At 47.8% G+C, this 17790-nt stretch overlaps 1 protein-coding gene across 7 annotated transcripts; it reads left to right on the top strand.

The window, feature by feature from the left end:
- Positions 1-2000: 2000 nt before the first annotated feature.
- mapk14b (mitogen-activated protein kinase 14b) lies at positions 2001-17364 on the top strand. 7 transcript variants are annotated; one of them, XM_027023086.3, is made up of 12 exons: positions 2001-2562; positions 5874-6003; positions 7432-7490; positions 9468-9579; positions 10401-10430; positions 10799-10849; positions 10958-11072; positions 11355-11426; positions 13755-13834; positions 14590-14668; positions 14794-14967; positions 15303-17364. In XM_027023086.3, the coding sequence occupies exons 1-12, from the start codon at positions 2444-2446 to the stop codon at positions 15368-15370; spliced, it is 1089 nt and encodes a 362-aa protein (XP_026878887.1). In that variant the 5' UTR covers positions 2001-2443; the 3' UTR covers positions 15371-17364. The 7 variants fall into 7 exon arrangements, with proteins under 7 accessions (XP_026878887.1, XP_026878889.1, XP_026878888.1 ...); XM_027023088.3 differs by lacking the exon at positions 13755-13834 and adding an exon at positions 13074-13153 and having other exon boundaries at positions 10802-10849; XM_027023087.3 differs by having other exon boundaries at positions 2013-2562; positions 10802-10849.
- The last annotated feature ends 426 nt before the right edge of the window (positions 17365-17790 follow it).

Consider the following 17790-nt stretch of genomic DNA (forward strand, 5'->3'; position numbering starts at 1 on the left):
AATGTTCAGTGCATTTGACTTTGATATCTGTAAATATGTAATAGTACATATTATGGAACACCTCAAGAAACTGAAGCAATACTTTTTAACTGAGCTTGATTTCTGATTTAGTCTGTTGCACATCTGCAAGGTGTTACACCATTCACCAAATCAGATTTTTAATAATTAGGATTTTCTGCCGCTTATGCTTATGTTTTGGCAGGTACTTGATGTCACATGGTTATGTTGGTATTTGGGTTATACCAACATATTTACTGATACTCTGTTTTTTGTCAACTAAGTCGCAGTTATTGTCATGTTTTTCTAGTGAATATATAATGAATACACTAATGGCCTTTTGAGCTATGTACCAATAGGAGTTTTATTATTATTTTCTTTTTTGTATTTAAATAATAATTTAAGCCCTTTTATTGTATGGAAAAAAATGTTCAGATTATGTTAATGTACTTCTCTTTTGGTGTTCATCAATATTTGATGCTTCCAAGTAAAAAAAGAAAATGCTAAGAAATGTGTACTGATCTGACAATGTTGCATTTGCAATGTTTTTTTTGTGAAAATTGTGCTGGAAATTCCCTTCATTCCTGATGGTGCAGACATCAAAAGATCAAACTGAACATCTGCTTCTAGAAACTGAGAACGACTAATAAACATTGAAAACGTCTTTCAAACAAACAGGCAAAAGAAAGGCCACAATGCCTTCTAAGCTATATACTAGCCTACTAAATGCCGAACAGCACAGCAGAGTCTCAAATCTGGCTGTAGTTCTACATGTATTGAACTGCTTACATAAAAAGCAATTACTTTAAAAGGAATTTATTACATTTCAATGTACATAAAATGTCAAACAGTATAATTTTGGCAACATCTAAACATTAATGAAATGGGCTACAAGGTATCAATTTAAATGACAATGCAATCTAGTGACAAAAGGTTACTGAAAAAGTGAATAATAAAACATCTATGAAGGCAAGCAAATTATATATTTAGGATAATTTATTACTGTTTTTTTCAAATTCCTTCACCAGCTTTGTAAGTTTGTGAAACTAAATAAAACAACCCTTATTTGATACACATAAATCAATTTTTGCAGGACAGAACCTTTATTTAGTGTATCTGAATACGAAACTAAATATTAAGACAATATTATGCTTTAAAAAGGCCTTCAAAACTTTGTAAGTGACGTAAACTGGTCTGTTGGCGTTGTCTACTAATTTCCTGCTCCATTCTAATAAAATATACTTGTACAGAAAAAGGGCTTCGCTTCCTTGATGGAAAACATTGCATTTGTGGATGCATTTTATACAGATATGAAGTATCTACAACGAGAAATGTGTTTTCATATGATCAAATATCCTAAATAATGTTAGGCTAAGTGGCGAGGCACTAAAGCGTAGAGATTTCAGCACGGGCCGTTTTTAATTGTAAAAAATATCTGAACTCGAGTCATTAACGTCAAATATTAACGCCACCTTCTGGCGTAGACGTCTGTTTACCATTTGGGGTCTGTTTCCAGTCTGGGTTCCTGCAGATCGGCTGGAGCGTACATGCATACATGCAAGTACATACATACATAAATACATACATGCATGCATACCCTGCAGCTCTGCATGCACTGTGGGGTGTCGCTAGGGGACGAGTGTTGCATTCACTCTTGGACAAGCTGGAAAACTAGGTCATTATGTAGTTATGTGTGACACACCCACAGCGTTTGTGGTTCATTCTGTACGTTCACCAGCTCATGCACACTTCACGCGAGAGCACGTGATAGCGAGCGCGCTTATACTGTGACGACAAGCACGAGAATCGGTGCCGCGTTCCGTCAAAACGGAACGTAATGAAGTTGTTTGGAAAACAGTAATTTGATGATTGACCTGGTGTAGAATGTACGTAACTTGTTTAATAATGAATTATGACTTAATCATAAGTTTAAATGAGTCCGTTATAACATCGTTTAATAAAGGCCTATCAAAATGCTAAAATTATTTGCTACAGGAGCGGTGCACCGGGAGTGCATGAAATGTTAGCCATTTCCTTTGTAATAGTTACAAAACTACATGTCTTTGTGACATTCCCAACACAACTGCAATCTGAATATCTTGCATAGCTGTTGCGAAACCCTGCGTTACGTCGAAGACCCGACGAGTCATCCAACAGGGAAACGCGTGCGTACTGAACGCGACTCTGAACCGGAATATCCACCAGAAAAGATCCCACGCCGAGCCGTGCAACTTCACGAGAGGGTCCGATTGAACGTGCACGGCCAGAAACTGCACCCGTAGTAAGGACGGAATCGCTCCGATGCACGCGTGTGGATTTGCCTGGCGAGGTGTTGCGCAATAGCTTTGGTTTGGCTAGTTTTGATCTCTCTTCAGGAAGAGAGAGAGCGAGCACACAGAAGTTTGGTCGAGCTTGCGTGTTGCGAGGGTCTGGCTACTCGACGGGAATGTCCCACAAGGAGAGACCCACTTTTTATCGACAGGAGCTCAACAAAACGATATGGGAGGTTCCGGAGCGATATCAGAATTTATCGCCGGTCGGCTCGGGCGCTTATGGATCCGTCTGGTAAATGCTTTTCTTTGATGTACGCGGTGCACGGGGCTCTGGGTGCTCGTGAAACTGGTGATCGCTTAAGTTGCACACTTGTATAAAGTTGAAATACTGTCCTCTGGCCGTATTTGTGCGGTTATTGTTGTCGCTCCGACTTCATCTTAAGTTCGGTATTTGTTCTGCCCGATTTCCCTCCTTTTCCCGTTTCTAATTTGCACGAGAAAAAAAACAATCCGGGCATTGATATTTTCGTTATGCGATATCCGTGCACAGTTGTTACCCAAGTGCTTCCAAGTTAGCTAAGCTAAGATAGCTACACCATTCAGCACAGCTAGCTTGTTGTCCACGCGTCGAGATAAATGTGCAGCACGGCGGATTGCTGCTGTTTTCGTGTCGGGACATGAGCTAGACGTGGCTTCGGAACAGACCCTCTTTTGTTTAGTGCATGCACTAAAGCTGTGGTCCGTCTGTGGTGGAGTTCAGCATTGCTATCTTAGCTGGCTAGCTGCGTTAGCGGCGTATAGGTTGCATGGTCGGGGACAGGGAGAGTGGATTTAGCTCGCGGTTATCTCAGACAAAGATCATGCATTTTAGAGGGCGCTAACGCACGCGTCTGAGAAGCGAAACCGTGGGTGCAGCCGTTTCTCGTACACCCCACGTGCTGAAATTGGGCTTCTAATCATTTTAAATCAACTTGGTGGCACAAAACGCATTGGGCGTTGTCACGTGCGCGGGAGTTAAGGAAGTTGTACATTTGCCAGCTATGTTGTTATGCCATGCCATTCTGTCGCCATGGTGGACAGAGCGATGTCACCCAGCATGGCCGCTCTGACTCATGCTTCCAGGATTAGGTGGTCTCTTCGCCACTGACTCAGTCATGCACGACGTGGCCACCCAACATGCAGTCCCTCGCGGAATAGGGTTTGTCTCACTACCCTCCCGTAGCTGTCTCGAGTTGCACCGGTAAGGGCGCTTCAGACGAGGCCACGGTACATCAGCGTGCGGCCAGCAACCTGCCTCCGGTGTTTCCACGCGAAAGCCGCGTGGATGTATTTATTGTTCTTGTTAAACAGGCATAACAAAGCGGTGTCATTGCCGGAGAGTTTGCAATCTGGAGTTTATAAGGACAAGCCGCGTTCACGTGTCGCTCGCGCTGTCTATAGTTTCCTACGCCGCAGCAGCGCCTGGTTCCACGCACGAGTTCTGCGCGTCAGCACGCGACTGTGCTCGCCCGCCGTGCCCCGTTGCGTCCGCACCTTGCAGTGACTGGCTTTGAGCTGCGCAGGAACACTGGTCTTTTTCACGGTTGCTTCTGAGAGGGAAAATAACTTTGGGTGTGTGTGTGTGTGCTTTTTCCCCCCCCCGAGGGCTGTGGAATTGCTGTGGAGGTGACGTAAGAGAGCATTTTTGCCACAGACGAGCAAGCCTGCAGTTACATGCTTTCCACTTTGCAAAGTGCCATTAAAGTACTACCTCGTTTTTTGTTTGATGGAACAGTTGTAACCTGTGAAAATCGGGTTCTTAAAAACATGGCATTGGCTTAAGTACAGAGATGTGAAATGCGTGTCCCTGAATGTGTGGGTTGGAAGTTTAGCCTAGCATGTGCAGGACATCATTTCTATAATTCAGTCCTAAGCAGCGAGTTTAACTGAGCATGTGCATGACAGCATTTCCATTAGCTGTTCATAAACGGCGAGGTTTTTTGTTTTTTTTTTGCCGTTACTTAATCGCAGCCCTTTTGGAGCCTGATGGCACCAGGCAGGAAGTTCGGTGTTAATAGTTTTCTTGATCGCGGGCCCAGGCCGTCTGGCAGAATTTGTGCTGCCTTTTGCAGGAACTTCAGGGGTTTTTTCGGCTCGTCTTGGCACGCATTCTCTCAGCCCAGCCAAGGTTGTGTGGAGGACATTGAAAACTGCTTTGTCATTGTTTTGTCTTGTAATTGAGTACATTAACTGGGGCGGCTCGGCGTGCAGAAGTTCGTTATGCATGCTGATTTCGTGTGATTTGGATTTGAACGTGTCTCTTTTCGGGAGAGGTGCTTTGGTTTTCGTGTACACTGCTACGGTACAATAAACGCCAGATCCAACGCACACGGACACGCAGGAAAAGCATCCAAACAAACTGTTGCTCTACTGGAGAATGGTTGGGAGGTCGGAGCTGAAACTCTGCCCGCCAGGCACTCGGCCGACCAGTGTGCGGCGACGTGTCCCACCTAGGTCAGGAAGCAACGGCTGTTGAGTCCTGGGGCTTTCCCGGGTTTCACAATATTGATTTTGTGTCTCACTTTCTGAACTGCGCACCAGACTTGTGATTGTGTGCTGCAAATTCCCCATGGTAACGTTTTTTATATATATAATAATGTGTGTATGTATGTATTACACACATGCATACACACAAGCACATGACCTCGACAGGAAATTCCTTCTCGCTCTGATCGCTGGGTGGCCCCCTCGCGTCGGGTGGGCTGCATAGGAGGGTCGGGGAGCACGGCACAGCGGTGACCGGTGACCTGTCCGCCGCAGGCCGGCCTGGCTGTGGAGAGGAGGGGCTGTTTCTCTGCTGGTTGTCGCCGTACTGTAGCAAGCCGCCGCCTGCACGATGCTTCGCGCGTTTACCATGCGTTTTCGTGTCCCGTTAAAGTACTGCCTGTATATGCTCCGCCACATAAGGACACGGGTTATGTAATGGCATCCGAGTTTCAGAGTGGAAGTAGACGGACGTCTTTCCGTTCTCGTGCCTTGTGGCAATGCCTCCAGTGCTTCACTTCCCAGGGCCTTTGTGTGCGTTTGCAGTTCTGAGCTGGGGTGGGGGCCCTTCTGGGGTCTGCATATGACGCATGCCCTTTCATGCCTTCTACACGAGCTGCTTCCTGGAAGCCTCGTTCCCTGGGTTTTGATCTGGCTGCCGTGGTAACTGGCGAGCCACAGTTCAGAGTGATCATTGTAATACCATGGGGGTGGTGCTTTTCTTCCCTGAAGGTGAGAGTGAGTGTGTGAGATAGCGGGACAGCCGTGTGCCGCGGCTCTACGGTGGGGCGCTCTGAACCTGCTGCTCCTGGGTAATATTCAGACACGTGTGTCTGCTGATCAGGAGAACCGCTCATCGCTCATTACTATTCCGCTTGATATAGATTTGACTCTTTTCAGCCTGAACATGTGGTAAACAGTACGTTTGTGTATGCTTTGTCGAACTTTGCCCTCCAACACTGCACCTTTTAATGAAGTCTGCCCTTTGTAAACCGTCTTTGTGTTTTTACCTTTCCGATTGGTTCTGATCGGTCGCGTTGGTGCGGACCGGGCCACTGACCTTGTGCTCTCCTCCCGCAGCTCGGCATACGACGTCAAGTCAGGCCTGAAGATCGCCGTGAAGAAGCTATCCCGCCCCTTCCAGTCCATCATCCACGCCAAGCGTACCTACCGTGAGCTGCGCTTGCTCAAGCACATGAAGCACGAGAACGTGAGTGGCACTTCGCCGCGCTGGGAGCGGAACGCAGGGCGACTGCGTGGCCGTGGAACCGCACGGACACTTGTGCAGACCGAAATAACGAACCCAGAAAAGGACTTCTAGTGTAGGATGGAGGCAGCTCAGCATTAGATGGAAGCGTTTGCTGGCTTGGCCTCTCCACGGGCTGGGATTCCCCCCTGGCCCATCTTTCGTGTGCACTCAGTTTGTGTGGCCCTATTGGTGTTTGGAGTGCTGCGAGTGTTTTGTTTTTCTTTTTTTTTTTTTCCTCTTTTCTTTTACTTTTTTTTTTTTTTTTTTGCAACATGCATGTAAAATGCCACAGATTATCTTTCTGCGTGATATGATGCATTTCTCACCTTTTGAAACTTTATTGATCTCTATCTTCTTTGGCGTGTGTGTGTGTATGTATGAGAGTGATTAATAGCAGAGAAAGGATGGTGTTTGCTCTTGCAACTCGATGCAAAGCGTGTGCGTGCTGTAATGGGGTTCAGAGAGCCTTGAAAAACCAAAAGCAGGTTAGGGAAGTGCGGTGATGCCGTCGCCTTGTCTCGCCAGTTTGTTTCTGCTCAGTCGGAGATGTTGATGTTACCCACTTTCACATCTGGCCAGGTTTATTAATAACGATCAAGTCCAACTTTTGCTAAACCCACATTGTCCCATACTGGAGTTGAATAAAAAAACACCACCAGAGAGTACGATGCAGAATTCTGCTACTAGCCAGACCGGAGCAGAGCGGCTCTTCCTGTGTGGTGATTGGCTTAGTTCCCTGCTGTTGTCATGGCACAGTTCTTATTTTGTTGAATAGATGAAAAGCTCATAGTCCAGCAGTGACTGTAGCTGGAGCCTTTGTGTAGGAGTGACTCTGATGGGTCTTTGCCAACCTCCCTGGTAATGTGTATCTATTTACTGCCCCTGTGCTACCTGCCCCTGATCTGGCTGTAGGGAGTTCATCCCCTCTTCAGCTGTGACATTCAGCTCGGTGACCATCACAGCCTGGTCATAGACAGAGGGGTTTCCCCCTAAGACACCCACTCTCTCACTTACACACACACAAGCACACGTGCGCACACACACACACTTGTTGCGCTGGGCCACAGTGATTCACAGCTGAACACTGCACATCGAGCAGGCAGGCATGACTAATCACAGCCAGATCAGAGAGCTGGAGCCATGACCTTCACTCAGAAGAGACGTTCTGCAGCTATTTAAAAAAAAAACGCACTAAGGGAACTAAATGACACCATCCTTACCCTGCTAATTCTTGTGTTCTTTTAAACGCTAACATCATGAAATGAACTTCTACAGATACTATTGCCTGTATCTATTATATATATTTTAGGATTTTAAAGCAGCGTGTCAAAGGCACACGAGCCATTGTAAAGGATGTAAAACTGATTCTGAACACGGCGTTCCTTTCAGGTAATTGGTCTTCTGGATGTGTTCACGCCTGCCACCAGCTTGGAGGAATTTAATGACGTGTGAGTAAACGCTGCTCTGCACACAGACGATCCTCTTCAGGCATTTACAAGTTCCCTCTTTTCCTCCTTTGTATCTGAAATGAAGCGTTTGTTGACAAAACTACTCTCACTGTGGCAACCGCAGGGGTTTACACCTATACACCTTCCATTTAGCTCTGCGCTTCAGTTGACTAGCCTTTTACAGATTTCTTATTTGTAAACACCTTTCACGTGTTGGAAAAAGTACTCATGATGCACGGTAAACGTGGGTGCAGACAGCGCCGATGTTGATCAGAGAAGGCCAATAACGACGGATCTCTGTTGTACGCTCATTAATCCCTGTGGTGCAGCGAGCAGGCTATCTGGCGTAGAGTAGCGTAGACTCTCTAGCTCCTCCCACACTTTCACATGCTTCCCGGCGCCCAGGTGCTGCAGCTCCTGCCAGACAGCCTCCGCGTTCCTGGATCAGGCGTTTATCTCTGTCACACGCGTGCACACACCTGCGCTCCCGACTCTGAGCGGACGGGGCGGCCGTGTGCGGGCCCCTGCGGCTCGAGGTGCGCGAGCGCGCTCTCTCCGTTGGCGCGGGGCAGGACGGTAGGAGGCCCCTTGCGGGGGCGGATCGATCGCGGCCGGCAGGAAGTCGGCTTGCCCGGGGTCCCTGCGGCGCTGACTCTGGATTGGCTCTGGCTGCAGGCGCGCTGCCTTCTCCTGCGTCTCCGCCTCTGGGAGCAAGCTGCAGGGCGGGTGGGGTTCTGAGACCGGTATGGCCTGTTTACGGTCCTCTGTGGTGAAACGCGACACCCGCTGCCACCCAAAAGCGCCCGCGTTTGTGGGTCTGGGACCGGTGCCTCGGACTGCCAGCACGACTGACGGGAGCCGGGACAGCACAGCACAGCCCGGCACGTGCTCTGAAATATCCACAGTTACCATAGCAACAGACCTTCATCAACGCTCTGCATGAGTTTTGGATGTGCAATAACTTTCAGCTCTCTGAGCTCAGTGTTCAGAACGGGGGACCGGGGGTGGGAGAGAGGCAGGGAGCCTCGTTATCGGGATCTTTTGTTTTTTCTTCCCAAAGCACAGGGCTGCTGTTTGGTTGGAGGGAAATGGCAAAGGAGATCGGAAATACCCAAGAGGGAATTTATTGGAAATCTAAATTGACTTGGGCAGAATGTGCCAGGGTCTTCATAGAGGTTCTGTGCTCTTTGTGAGGTCTTGAGTTCTCTGACCTTCCAGGAGCAGCAGACATGTACACGCACACATACAAGCACAGGAGAGAGACATCCACGCTGCCCTCTCTAACGGGACTGTGGTACATTACCAGAGCAGTGTGCCCTTTAGTAGGGTGAAGACCATCTGAGGTTATGACCGCAGAGACACACACACACACACACACACACACACACACACCCTCCTGTTCTTATTATACTCTTAGAGTGCTGTTGTGTGTGCCAGTTTCCCCCTTTTATCCAAGCACGAGAGAAATGCCTGAAGACCAGACGGACTCTAGAATTCTCCCTATAAATACCACTGCCCCCACAAAATTCAGTGCAGAGCTGAATTTTCAAGATGTATTTATAGTGCGTGTGTGTGTGTGTGGTTGTGAAACCCACAACCCCTTTGCATATTGCAACCTTTTAATGGAAAGCATTTTACAACCCTTGAGCAACTTGGCCTGTGTGTATGCAAAGAAACATTCCTGCCTGTTTAGGTTAGAGCGTCTGTCATCGTGTCACCATGACGACCTGCACACCGTTGGCCTGGCGACAGCCACATTCCTCTGCTCCTGGGCAGCACTCTGGGTTACCACGAACCCTTTTCCGATGTTTCCCCTGTTTGCCACTCGGACTGGTTTCTCCCGAACAAAACCCATTATCTTTTTTTTGTTTTTTTACACCAAACTAATTGGACAGAAGAACATGGTTATGAAATACTTGAAGGTGGTGACCAAAACAATGCTAAGGCAGGGTGTTTTTTAACTCTGTTAACTCCCAGGTACCTGGTGACTCACCTCATGGGCGCTGACCTCAACAACATCGTCAAGTGTCAGAAGCTGACGGACGACCATGTGCAGTTTCTCATCTATCAGATCCTGCGAGGCCTCAAGGTCAGTTTCTGTTCTGAAATCCACCAGCGCTCCTTCCAGACGGCGCACGACTAATGAGCAGGTGTCCAGGCTGTCGCACGTCACTGGAACCGTCACACACGTCATTAGCCTTATCTCTGAAGATATAGGGTCGTGGTTGTTGTTGTTTTGGTTTGTATTTTTTTTTCCCCATTACATTTGTGCGTCACAAAGCCACTTGTTGACATCGAGTCCGATGATTGTTGAGGTGGGAGCCCCTGGAAGGCAGCTGTTGGAGATCCTCCCTGCCTTATTCAACACGCCAGCCTCTAACAGCCCTGAGCTCCTGAGGGTCTCCAAGGCTGGCGCGGCTGCGTCAAAGTGCCCAGAAAGGTTACATTTCCCAGTTCAAATTGGGGAGCGGTGACTTGGAGAGTAAACATGAAGTGATGGCGTTTTAAAAATAAATAAATAAATTTATGGGTTATATCAATATTGTCAGCTCTGCCTGCATTCCTACTGCCACTTGAGGGTTACTGTTGCATTTTTAAGCATGAATATGGATATGAATATTGCATGAATATGCACAGTGCTAAGCCCTGAGTCCCCGGTGTGTGTTGCCTAGAGAACCATGCCACAAACATGCTCTCTCCTCAGAAACATCCGCAAAGGGATAGTGTCCCATTGCCATGAACGATCACGCCAAAGTTGAGCGGGTTTAAACGGCTCTGAGTCAGTACATTAATTTGTCTCTTCTCTCAAGGAATGGAACTCATTCTTTTTTTTTCTTTTTCTTTTTTTTATCTCGTAACTAATTCAGTGATTGGCTGAAGCTGATCGGTTTTGTCTCTCTCTTCCTCTAGTACATTCACTCGGCGGACATCATCCACAGAGTAAGTCACTCGCAACGCTAACCCTCTCCGTCATTCCGTGTGTGTGTGTGTGTGTGTCTCGTCTCTCCCTGACAGTCGGCGCTTGTGTGGTCGCCATGGCATCTTGTCCTGGTAACGTGGGCCTCGTTTGCGTTTTGCCATCAGTCCTATCCGTGGTTTTTATGGCTGGACATTACTGTGTCACGTGACCCTTCTGACGTCACTGGCTTTGTGTACTTGCTTTTATGGCTCTAATAGTCATTTCAACTATGTTGTATAGGTTAAGGTAGGCCTCCCATTAGACATTCTTACTGCGCCATAATCATGTAATATAGTGGTCTCTCTCTCCTTGCTTATCCTTTCCTTGTAATTGATTGTCTTTGCTTCAGCAGGACCTGAAACCCAGTAACCTGGCAGTAAATGAAGACTGTGAGCTCAAGGCAAGTTGGTTTGCAGGGCGAGCCTGTGTTATAGTCCAGCAAACAGATGGCAAGACGCTGTCTGGTTAAATGCTCTAACCAGCCTGTGTCTGTTTTATGGCCTACCAGATTCTGGACTTTGGCCTTGCGAGACACACGGACGACGAGATGACTGGCTACGTGGCCACGCGGTGGTATCGCGCCCCAGAGATCATGCTGAACTGGATGCACTACAACATGACAGGTCAGAATTGATTTTGAGGGGAACCCCAAAACCAAGCCCACACACCATGATGGAGGCTAAAATGCCATGCAGTTAGTGCCCTGTTATTGTCCTGAGAAGTCACAGTTGATGTTAATGCAATGTTTCTTTAGCACTTGCAGATTTCGTGTCGAGACAGGTGTTCTGTGTGCTGAAGGCGGGCTAAGAGTAGCTGGGAGCTGACGTGTGTGTGTGTGTGTGTGTGTGTGTGTGTGTGTGTGTGTGTGTGTGTGTGTGTGTGTGTGTGTGTGTGATCTGTTGCAGTGGACATCTGGTCCGTCGGGTGCATCATGGCCGAGCTGCTCACGGGCCGGACTCTGTTTCCTGGCACGGATCGTATCCTTTTCCCACACGTTTCGCATGCTGCTGGGCTGAACAGTCCCCAAACTGCCCAAACCCGAGGTCTTGTTTGCCCGGTAACGCTCCCAGTTACGGGGATTTCCTCTCCACCCCCACCCCCCCAGCGTGGACAGTGCCAGGATTTGAAGGCTCTGATGAGGTAGATGCCGCTGCTTTTGCAGGGGTCAGGGGTCAAGGTGCGGTGTTTGGGATATGACCTCAGGCTGTCCTTCAGGCCCCTGCTTTCCCGGGTGGAGGGTCTCGGGTCATCCCATCCCGTCCCCTGCCCACAGCACCTGTTTCTGCTGATGATGGCAAGATCTTTGCCAGAGTGCCTAGTGTAGCTCACGCCTGTCCAGACGCACTGTGCGAGTGCAGCGCGCCGCTCCTGGTCCCCGTGCGATATCCATTTGGCCTTTGGAGCCCACGCACTCCCCAAAACATTCTGGCCTTTCAGAGGGATGAAATATGATGTGCGGTACAAAGGCAGCATCTGGGCAGAAATGTTTCCAGTTGACATGAACCCAGTTATGACCACTTCCTTTTTCTGGTGCTTTTTTTTTGCCTGCTGATGCTTTTTTGCCAGTAAAGGCAAAATCATGTCAGTGTGTACGTGTGTATGTGCGTGTCTGCTTGGGCGTGGTCATGCGTGGGTGTGTGCCTGTCATTTTTCTTTGTTTAAATAGACCTCACTTGAGCTATATGTGTGTGTGTGTGTGTGTGTGTGCGTGTGTGTGCATGTCTTATTCCACACAGTAACTTGGCCTGGACATTCCAAGTATTCCAGCCAATTCCACGAATTGAAAGCAGGTGCTTCCCACGTGCGTTCCTGAAAGCACCGCTTCTCCGCTTGGTCCTTCTGCCGCAGTGTTGCATGCTGCTTTTATTGGGCTTTATTGCTGCTGCCGTGCATGTGCGTTGCCCTGTTTCTCTGTGCGGTATCCATGGAGACTACATGGCCCTCATCTTCATCTCGTTTGCCTTTAAGCACGGGCGGCCGTACCACGACCGTTTGGCTTTCTTTTCTGTCTCCCAAACGGTAATGCTCGTTGTCCGGGTGCTCTGCTTTGGACACACGCTGGCTTCGCAGCCAACCCCCCGATTCCACCTGGCTGCTGTCTTGTGTCCTGCATCCTTAAGAGCGCCGGTGTGGCCGTTGAACGTGCGGCGTGCCCAGTGGGCGCGGCCGCCTGCTAAAGGGCCCCTTTGCCGTCTTGTTTCTCAGGCGGTAAGCAGCCGCGCTAATCAGCTGCCACGTTTGCTCGGGTGCGTTTGGCACCTCCACCCACCCTGTAACTTGGGCTTCCATCTTGCTTTGTTCACCTGCATGCTTTTCTCCTTGCTGCTGCTGTTATTATTATTAACAGGTTATTGTTAATTCAGTGGTGATCATTTTTAAATGATTATAGGAGATCCTTTAATATTGCAACTTTTTGCCATGGTGAAGGTACAGAGAAAGGGCCATGTGCCCTGTGATTTATCCAGTTGTAAAAGCTATATTTTTGTTTGCCTATATTTCATTTGCATTTTTGTCAAAAAGCAAAGTTCATCCGTTTTTTTTTTATGTATATATTTTGTCTGTTTTCTTTCTGCTCCCATTAGCCTCTCCTCTCCTCACGTTTTTCCTTTATGTTGCACCTGAAGATATTGATCAGTTGAAGTTAATCTTGATGCTCGTCGGAACCCCAGGGCCCGAGCTCTTAATGAAAATATCTTCAGACCCTGTGAGTTCTCCCTGAGTGTGATAACTCTCCATCTCGCTGCTCTTGGTCCCCTTCTCTTCGTGGTCCTCATCCTTGTCCTGGCATGAAACACTGCCTGGCTCTCCTGGTCGGGCTGTCTTGATTTGCTGGGTAATGTGGTCCCACGTTGTCATGGCCACTTGGCTTGCTCTGTGCTGGCAGCTGGCATGCTGGGAACAGCCATGTCACTAGCGCCCTCTGCTGGAGCTACGTTCATGTGGTGTGCATTGCCTTTGGTCATGCGTGTTGCTTTAAAAAAAAAAAAAATCCTTTTGTACATTTCCCACCTACATATGACTGTTCTGGATTCATGAACGTGGGCATGGTGCTTGGTGTGTGTGTGTGTATGTGTATACGGTGTCAGATCTAACACTGCAACGCCGAACCTGAACTTCTCACGTGTTCCTCGCCTGCTCTACTGTCACCGGTCTCCCAAACTTCCTTCTCCTCACTGTTACGGCACAGAGCGAGTGTCCTGCATCGCCCGTCGCGGGCAGCGGTTGTGGGTGGAGTTGACGGGGCTTTGCCACGGATGGTATTTACCAGCACTGTCACTGTAAGCCCCTTGACCCATGTGCCTAAGATATAAACCAGCTTCAGCAGATAATGCGACTGACTGGAACTCCTCCAGCCTCACTAATAAGCAGGATGCCTAGTCACGAGGTGAGCAAGGACCTCCGTCGCCCCGGTCCCACGTCCTGTGCTGTTCGTCGACGTGTCCTTCATGGAGGACGTCCCTCATTAACGCAGTCATGGCTAGCTATGAACACCAACAATGGCCACTTAGCGTCACGGCAGAAAAATATGCTAATTGGTCGTTCGTCGTTGGCGACTTTAGCGGGGAGGCGTTCCTTTAAGCAGGGTAACATCCAGTCTTGTCTGGTCCAGCTACAGCGTTCCTCAGCCTAGAATGGTCTGTGTTTCAGAGGGAGGGGTTTAATTCAGTATTGCCCCCTGTCCCGCCCACCGGTCCCCACCACCTGGCTTCTTTTGCCCACGTTTTTGCCCGAGTGGCTATCTCTGGCCCAGTTCCTAACCCACCCACCACAGGACCCTCAGGGCTCCGGCTTCACCGTTGTGGATTGCATGCCACCACTTATAGCCCTAACCCTGGGTGTGGCCCTAATTCCTGGGTATAGCCCTAACTCCTGCGCACAGCAATGCTGACAATTCTGTTGAGAGAATGTCTGATTCCCAGTTATGCACACTGTTAAATACTAACAAAGAGGAAAGCTAATTATGGCGTAGGGCGGCCTCCGGTAAGAACAGTTCCGTTCCCGTCTACTTTACCCTGGTGTTACTAGTCCTGGTTTCATTGAGAGCTGTTGTTACACGCTGATTGCTATGGGTAGGCTTTCCTTAAATGCATACAATGACATATGAGTCTGACAGGCCATATGGCTTGTACTTTTCCGCAGGCCCGGAACTACATAAACTCCTTGCCCTACATGCCAAAGAGGAGTTTCGCGGACGTCTTCATCGGCGCGAACCCTCTAGGTAATGCTTGTGTTTGTTAGACCATTGCTGCAGCAACGCTGCTCACGAGTTTAGAAATTGTGCAGCGACGCACGCAGTAAAGCGCGCTGTGTGTTCATGGCTTCTCCCGTCCTCCCGGTGGCCAGCTGTGGACCTGCTGGAGAAGATGCTGGTACTGGACACGGACAAGCGCATCACGGCCTCGGAGGCCCTGGCCCACCCCTATTTCTCCCAGTACCATGACCCGGACGACGAGCCAGAAGCTGACCCGTACGACCAGAGCTTTGAGAGCCGCGAGCTGGACATCGAGGAGTGGAAAAGTGAGTCCGTCTGCTTCCCTGGGTGGCTGTGCGAGATATTACTGATCTATTACTAGTCTATCTGCTTTACGTTTAATTAAGTATGCCTTTGATGCTAATATGCCTATAGTTTCCCACAAACGTGAGTCTGTAGCTCAGTGTAGCTACTGATGCAAGATATATATATATATATATTTTTTTTTTTAAACCTTGAGGGTCTCTGGATGTTCATTGGTTGTGAATATCAGATATAACACATTAGTTGCGCTGTTGTATAAGAACTGTATATTTTTAGCTTTTTTTGGATGCCTCAGCCTCCACGCTAGAGACATGCTGAAGGGTTCCTGTGTTTTTAGGGCTGACCTACGAGGAGGTGCTTAGCTTTGTGCCACCCGCGTTTGACGGAGATGAGATGGAGTCGTGAAGAGCTGCCGCTCCACGCCCACACACCCCCCCTACACACACGCACACTGACGCACACATGCACGCGCGCACGCACAGATACTCGCACACTGGGACGACGGCCACGCTTGCCACTCCTCCATCAAAACAGGAAACATAAACAACCTGACATTAAAGAAACTCATGTTTCTGATCATGGTTGAGACCTAATAGCTGCTAATTAGCATTATGCAAAAGAGATCATGCTAATTTGGAAGCTGCTAGCATTTATTATGTGTTAGTGAAGTTAGTCCTGGGCCATCAATCAGTTCTGGCTTCCTGAAGTTCAGATACAACGTCCTGTGCTGTTGGTGGATGGAGGATAAACACACATTTCTACTATGATGTTAATATGAACACCAAGAATGTAGAGTATTGACTTTTGTGTCCCCTCTTTGTACTTTTTTTAACTGGCTGGTGAAACGGCAAGAATTCTTTAGAATAATCAATAGAGTTTCCATGAAAAATAGATTTACATATGTATTTAAATCTGGAAAATGCAATCATGTCCATCTCCCTCTATGAATGATGTTCGTTTTCATTACTCCTTGCCTCTTAAAGAACATTGAAAACGCTCAAATCTACCTTTACTACACCTTTTAATCTGTACAGTAGTAAGGACCGTAAAGGATTCCTAAATGACACTCATTGGTGTTTTTAGAAATGTATATAAAAAGAGCACACTTGTAAATACATATTGTGCTGTTACAGTTTTGCAGAACTGCACCAGCACACGGAATTGGCCTTGCCGCTCTGATCTTGCAAACCCTCTCTATCCACAACTGTGGATCTTGCAGTGAGAATTGTACAATATACGTGACATGATTAGAAGTGTTCAGGAAATGCTTAAATCCAGCCTGGTTGGTTTGTTTACATGAGCTGCCCTTGTATCTCCTAAACAGGTAGTTTAATGAGAGTGGGTATCGGCAAGATTTGCCGTGCTTTCCGTTCTTACAGATTTTAGAAAATGCACAGAAATAATAACTCCAGTAATGCTACATAAAGGCAAAAATGACTTCTGAAATGGTGGTGTAGATCCCACATCATATTTAAAACATCCGTGAGATGAGATGTTCATTTTTATATTAATATTATACACAGCCTATGGCCTAGGGTTGAAATGTATCCTCTTCTGTGTGTGCTGGTTGTGGGTCGTAAGGAGAGCGTACCTGTGTACCTGGCCACCTGCCTCTCGGCCCGCCTCCCCTTTATGTTCCTTAAACAGGTTATTTTTGCTGTATCTTAAGTTATTTATGGATGTGATGACGAAACGATGGATTTATATAGGGAACACTGCTCCGCAGAACTGAGAATGTACTCTCGTCTCGATGACCGCGTTGAAGCTCTGCGCACCTGCAGCGGCTCCTACGAGTGTGAGGGAAGCTTTGTTCCTCCAGGTCCGTGTCAGCGCGATAATCCTCAGTCAGGATGTCCATCGCCTTCGGCCCCGGACACCGAGGCCCCGTGAACGCCGTTTGCTGGTATGTGGGGTAGGTGTAGGTGCTGCTGGATTAATCCTGTTACACCGTCACAATCTGAGCCAGTAACCAAGCGTGAGCCCGCAACAGCATCCCAAACTAAAAGACGGACGACGGGAACTGTGCCAGCGTCTAACTTATTGTTTCAGTTATATTGTTTAAGATTTGTTTTAGAGTTCTCCATGGTATATATAATCACCTAATTTTATTCAGCAATATGTTCTGTATTATTTTGGCATGACTTTTTATGGCGTGATGGAATGTATGGCTGTTTTGTATGTTTACAGCTAACTAACCAGCCAGTCAACACCGGGGTAACCGGGATAACTTGTGGAAGCGGCAGGGTTCGTCAGGTTTTGTTTTTGTTTTGTTTTTGCATGGTTCACTTATGAAACGAAAGTCTTTTTGTGCATGTAACAATTTGACTCGTTCAGCAGTCAGATCGGATGACGGCCTGTAAATAACCACTGATAGTAAAATAAAGCCAATTATTTTTTAAGACTGCATTCTGTCGTTGCTTTATTATTGAACGCTTAATGCTTACTCTGGGGCCCGATTTGTTTAACCAACACTGCCATCTAGTGGTCATGGTTCTTGATTACGAGTGAAACCTTGCAAATATGTCTAGCAGTAAGCAACAGTTCATCTTGGTGTTGAGCTCTAAAGGTGCAATCGTGGCCAAAGGTTTTGAGACTGACGGATATGTTGGTTTTCACAAAGTTTGTCTCAAGAAGGGCAGAAAAGTAGCCACTTCTTGACACCAAGCCATCCTCCAAAACCTTTGGCCTCACTGCATGCAGATGCACTCACACCTGCCTTCTGCTATTCCCGAGTAAGCTCTCATCTACACTGCCATGAATAAGGAATGGTATCAAAACATCCTCCAAGAGCAACTTCTAACGATCCAGGATTAAATTGGTGATGA

Source organism: Electrophorus electricus, chromosome 22, assembly GCF_041902795.1.
Source record: "Electrophorus electricus isolate QZ-2024a chromosome 22, ASM4190279v1, whole genome shotgun sequence".
In the NCBI taxonomy this organism is placed as follows: domain Eukaryota; kingdom Metazoa; phylum Chordata; class Actinopteri; order Gymnotiformes; family Gymnotidae; genus Electrophorus; species Electrophorus electricus.

Bases quoted from the DNA above. Each gene is read 5' to 3' on its own strand.
- mapk14b (XM_027023083.3), top strand. From the start codon at position 3,383: ATGCTTCCAGGATTAGGTGGTCTCTTCGCCACTGACTCAGTCATGCAC. The intron at 9,580-10,400 runs GTCAGTTTCTGT...CTCTTCCTCTAG, and splicing joins AGATCCTGCGAGGCCTCAAG to TACATTCACTCGGCGGACAT. The intron at 14,968-15,302 runs GTGAGTCCGTCT...CTGTGTTTTTAG, and splicing joins GGACATCGAGGAGTGGAAAA to GGCTGACCTACGAGGAGGTG.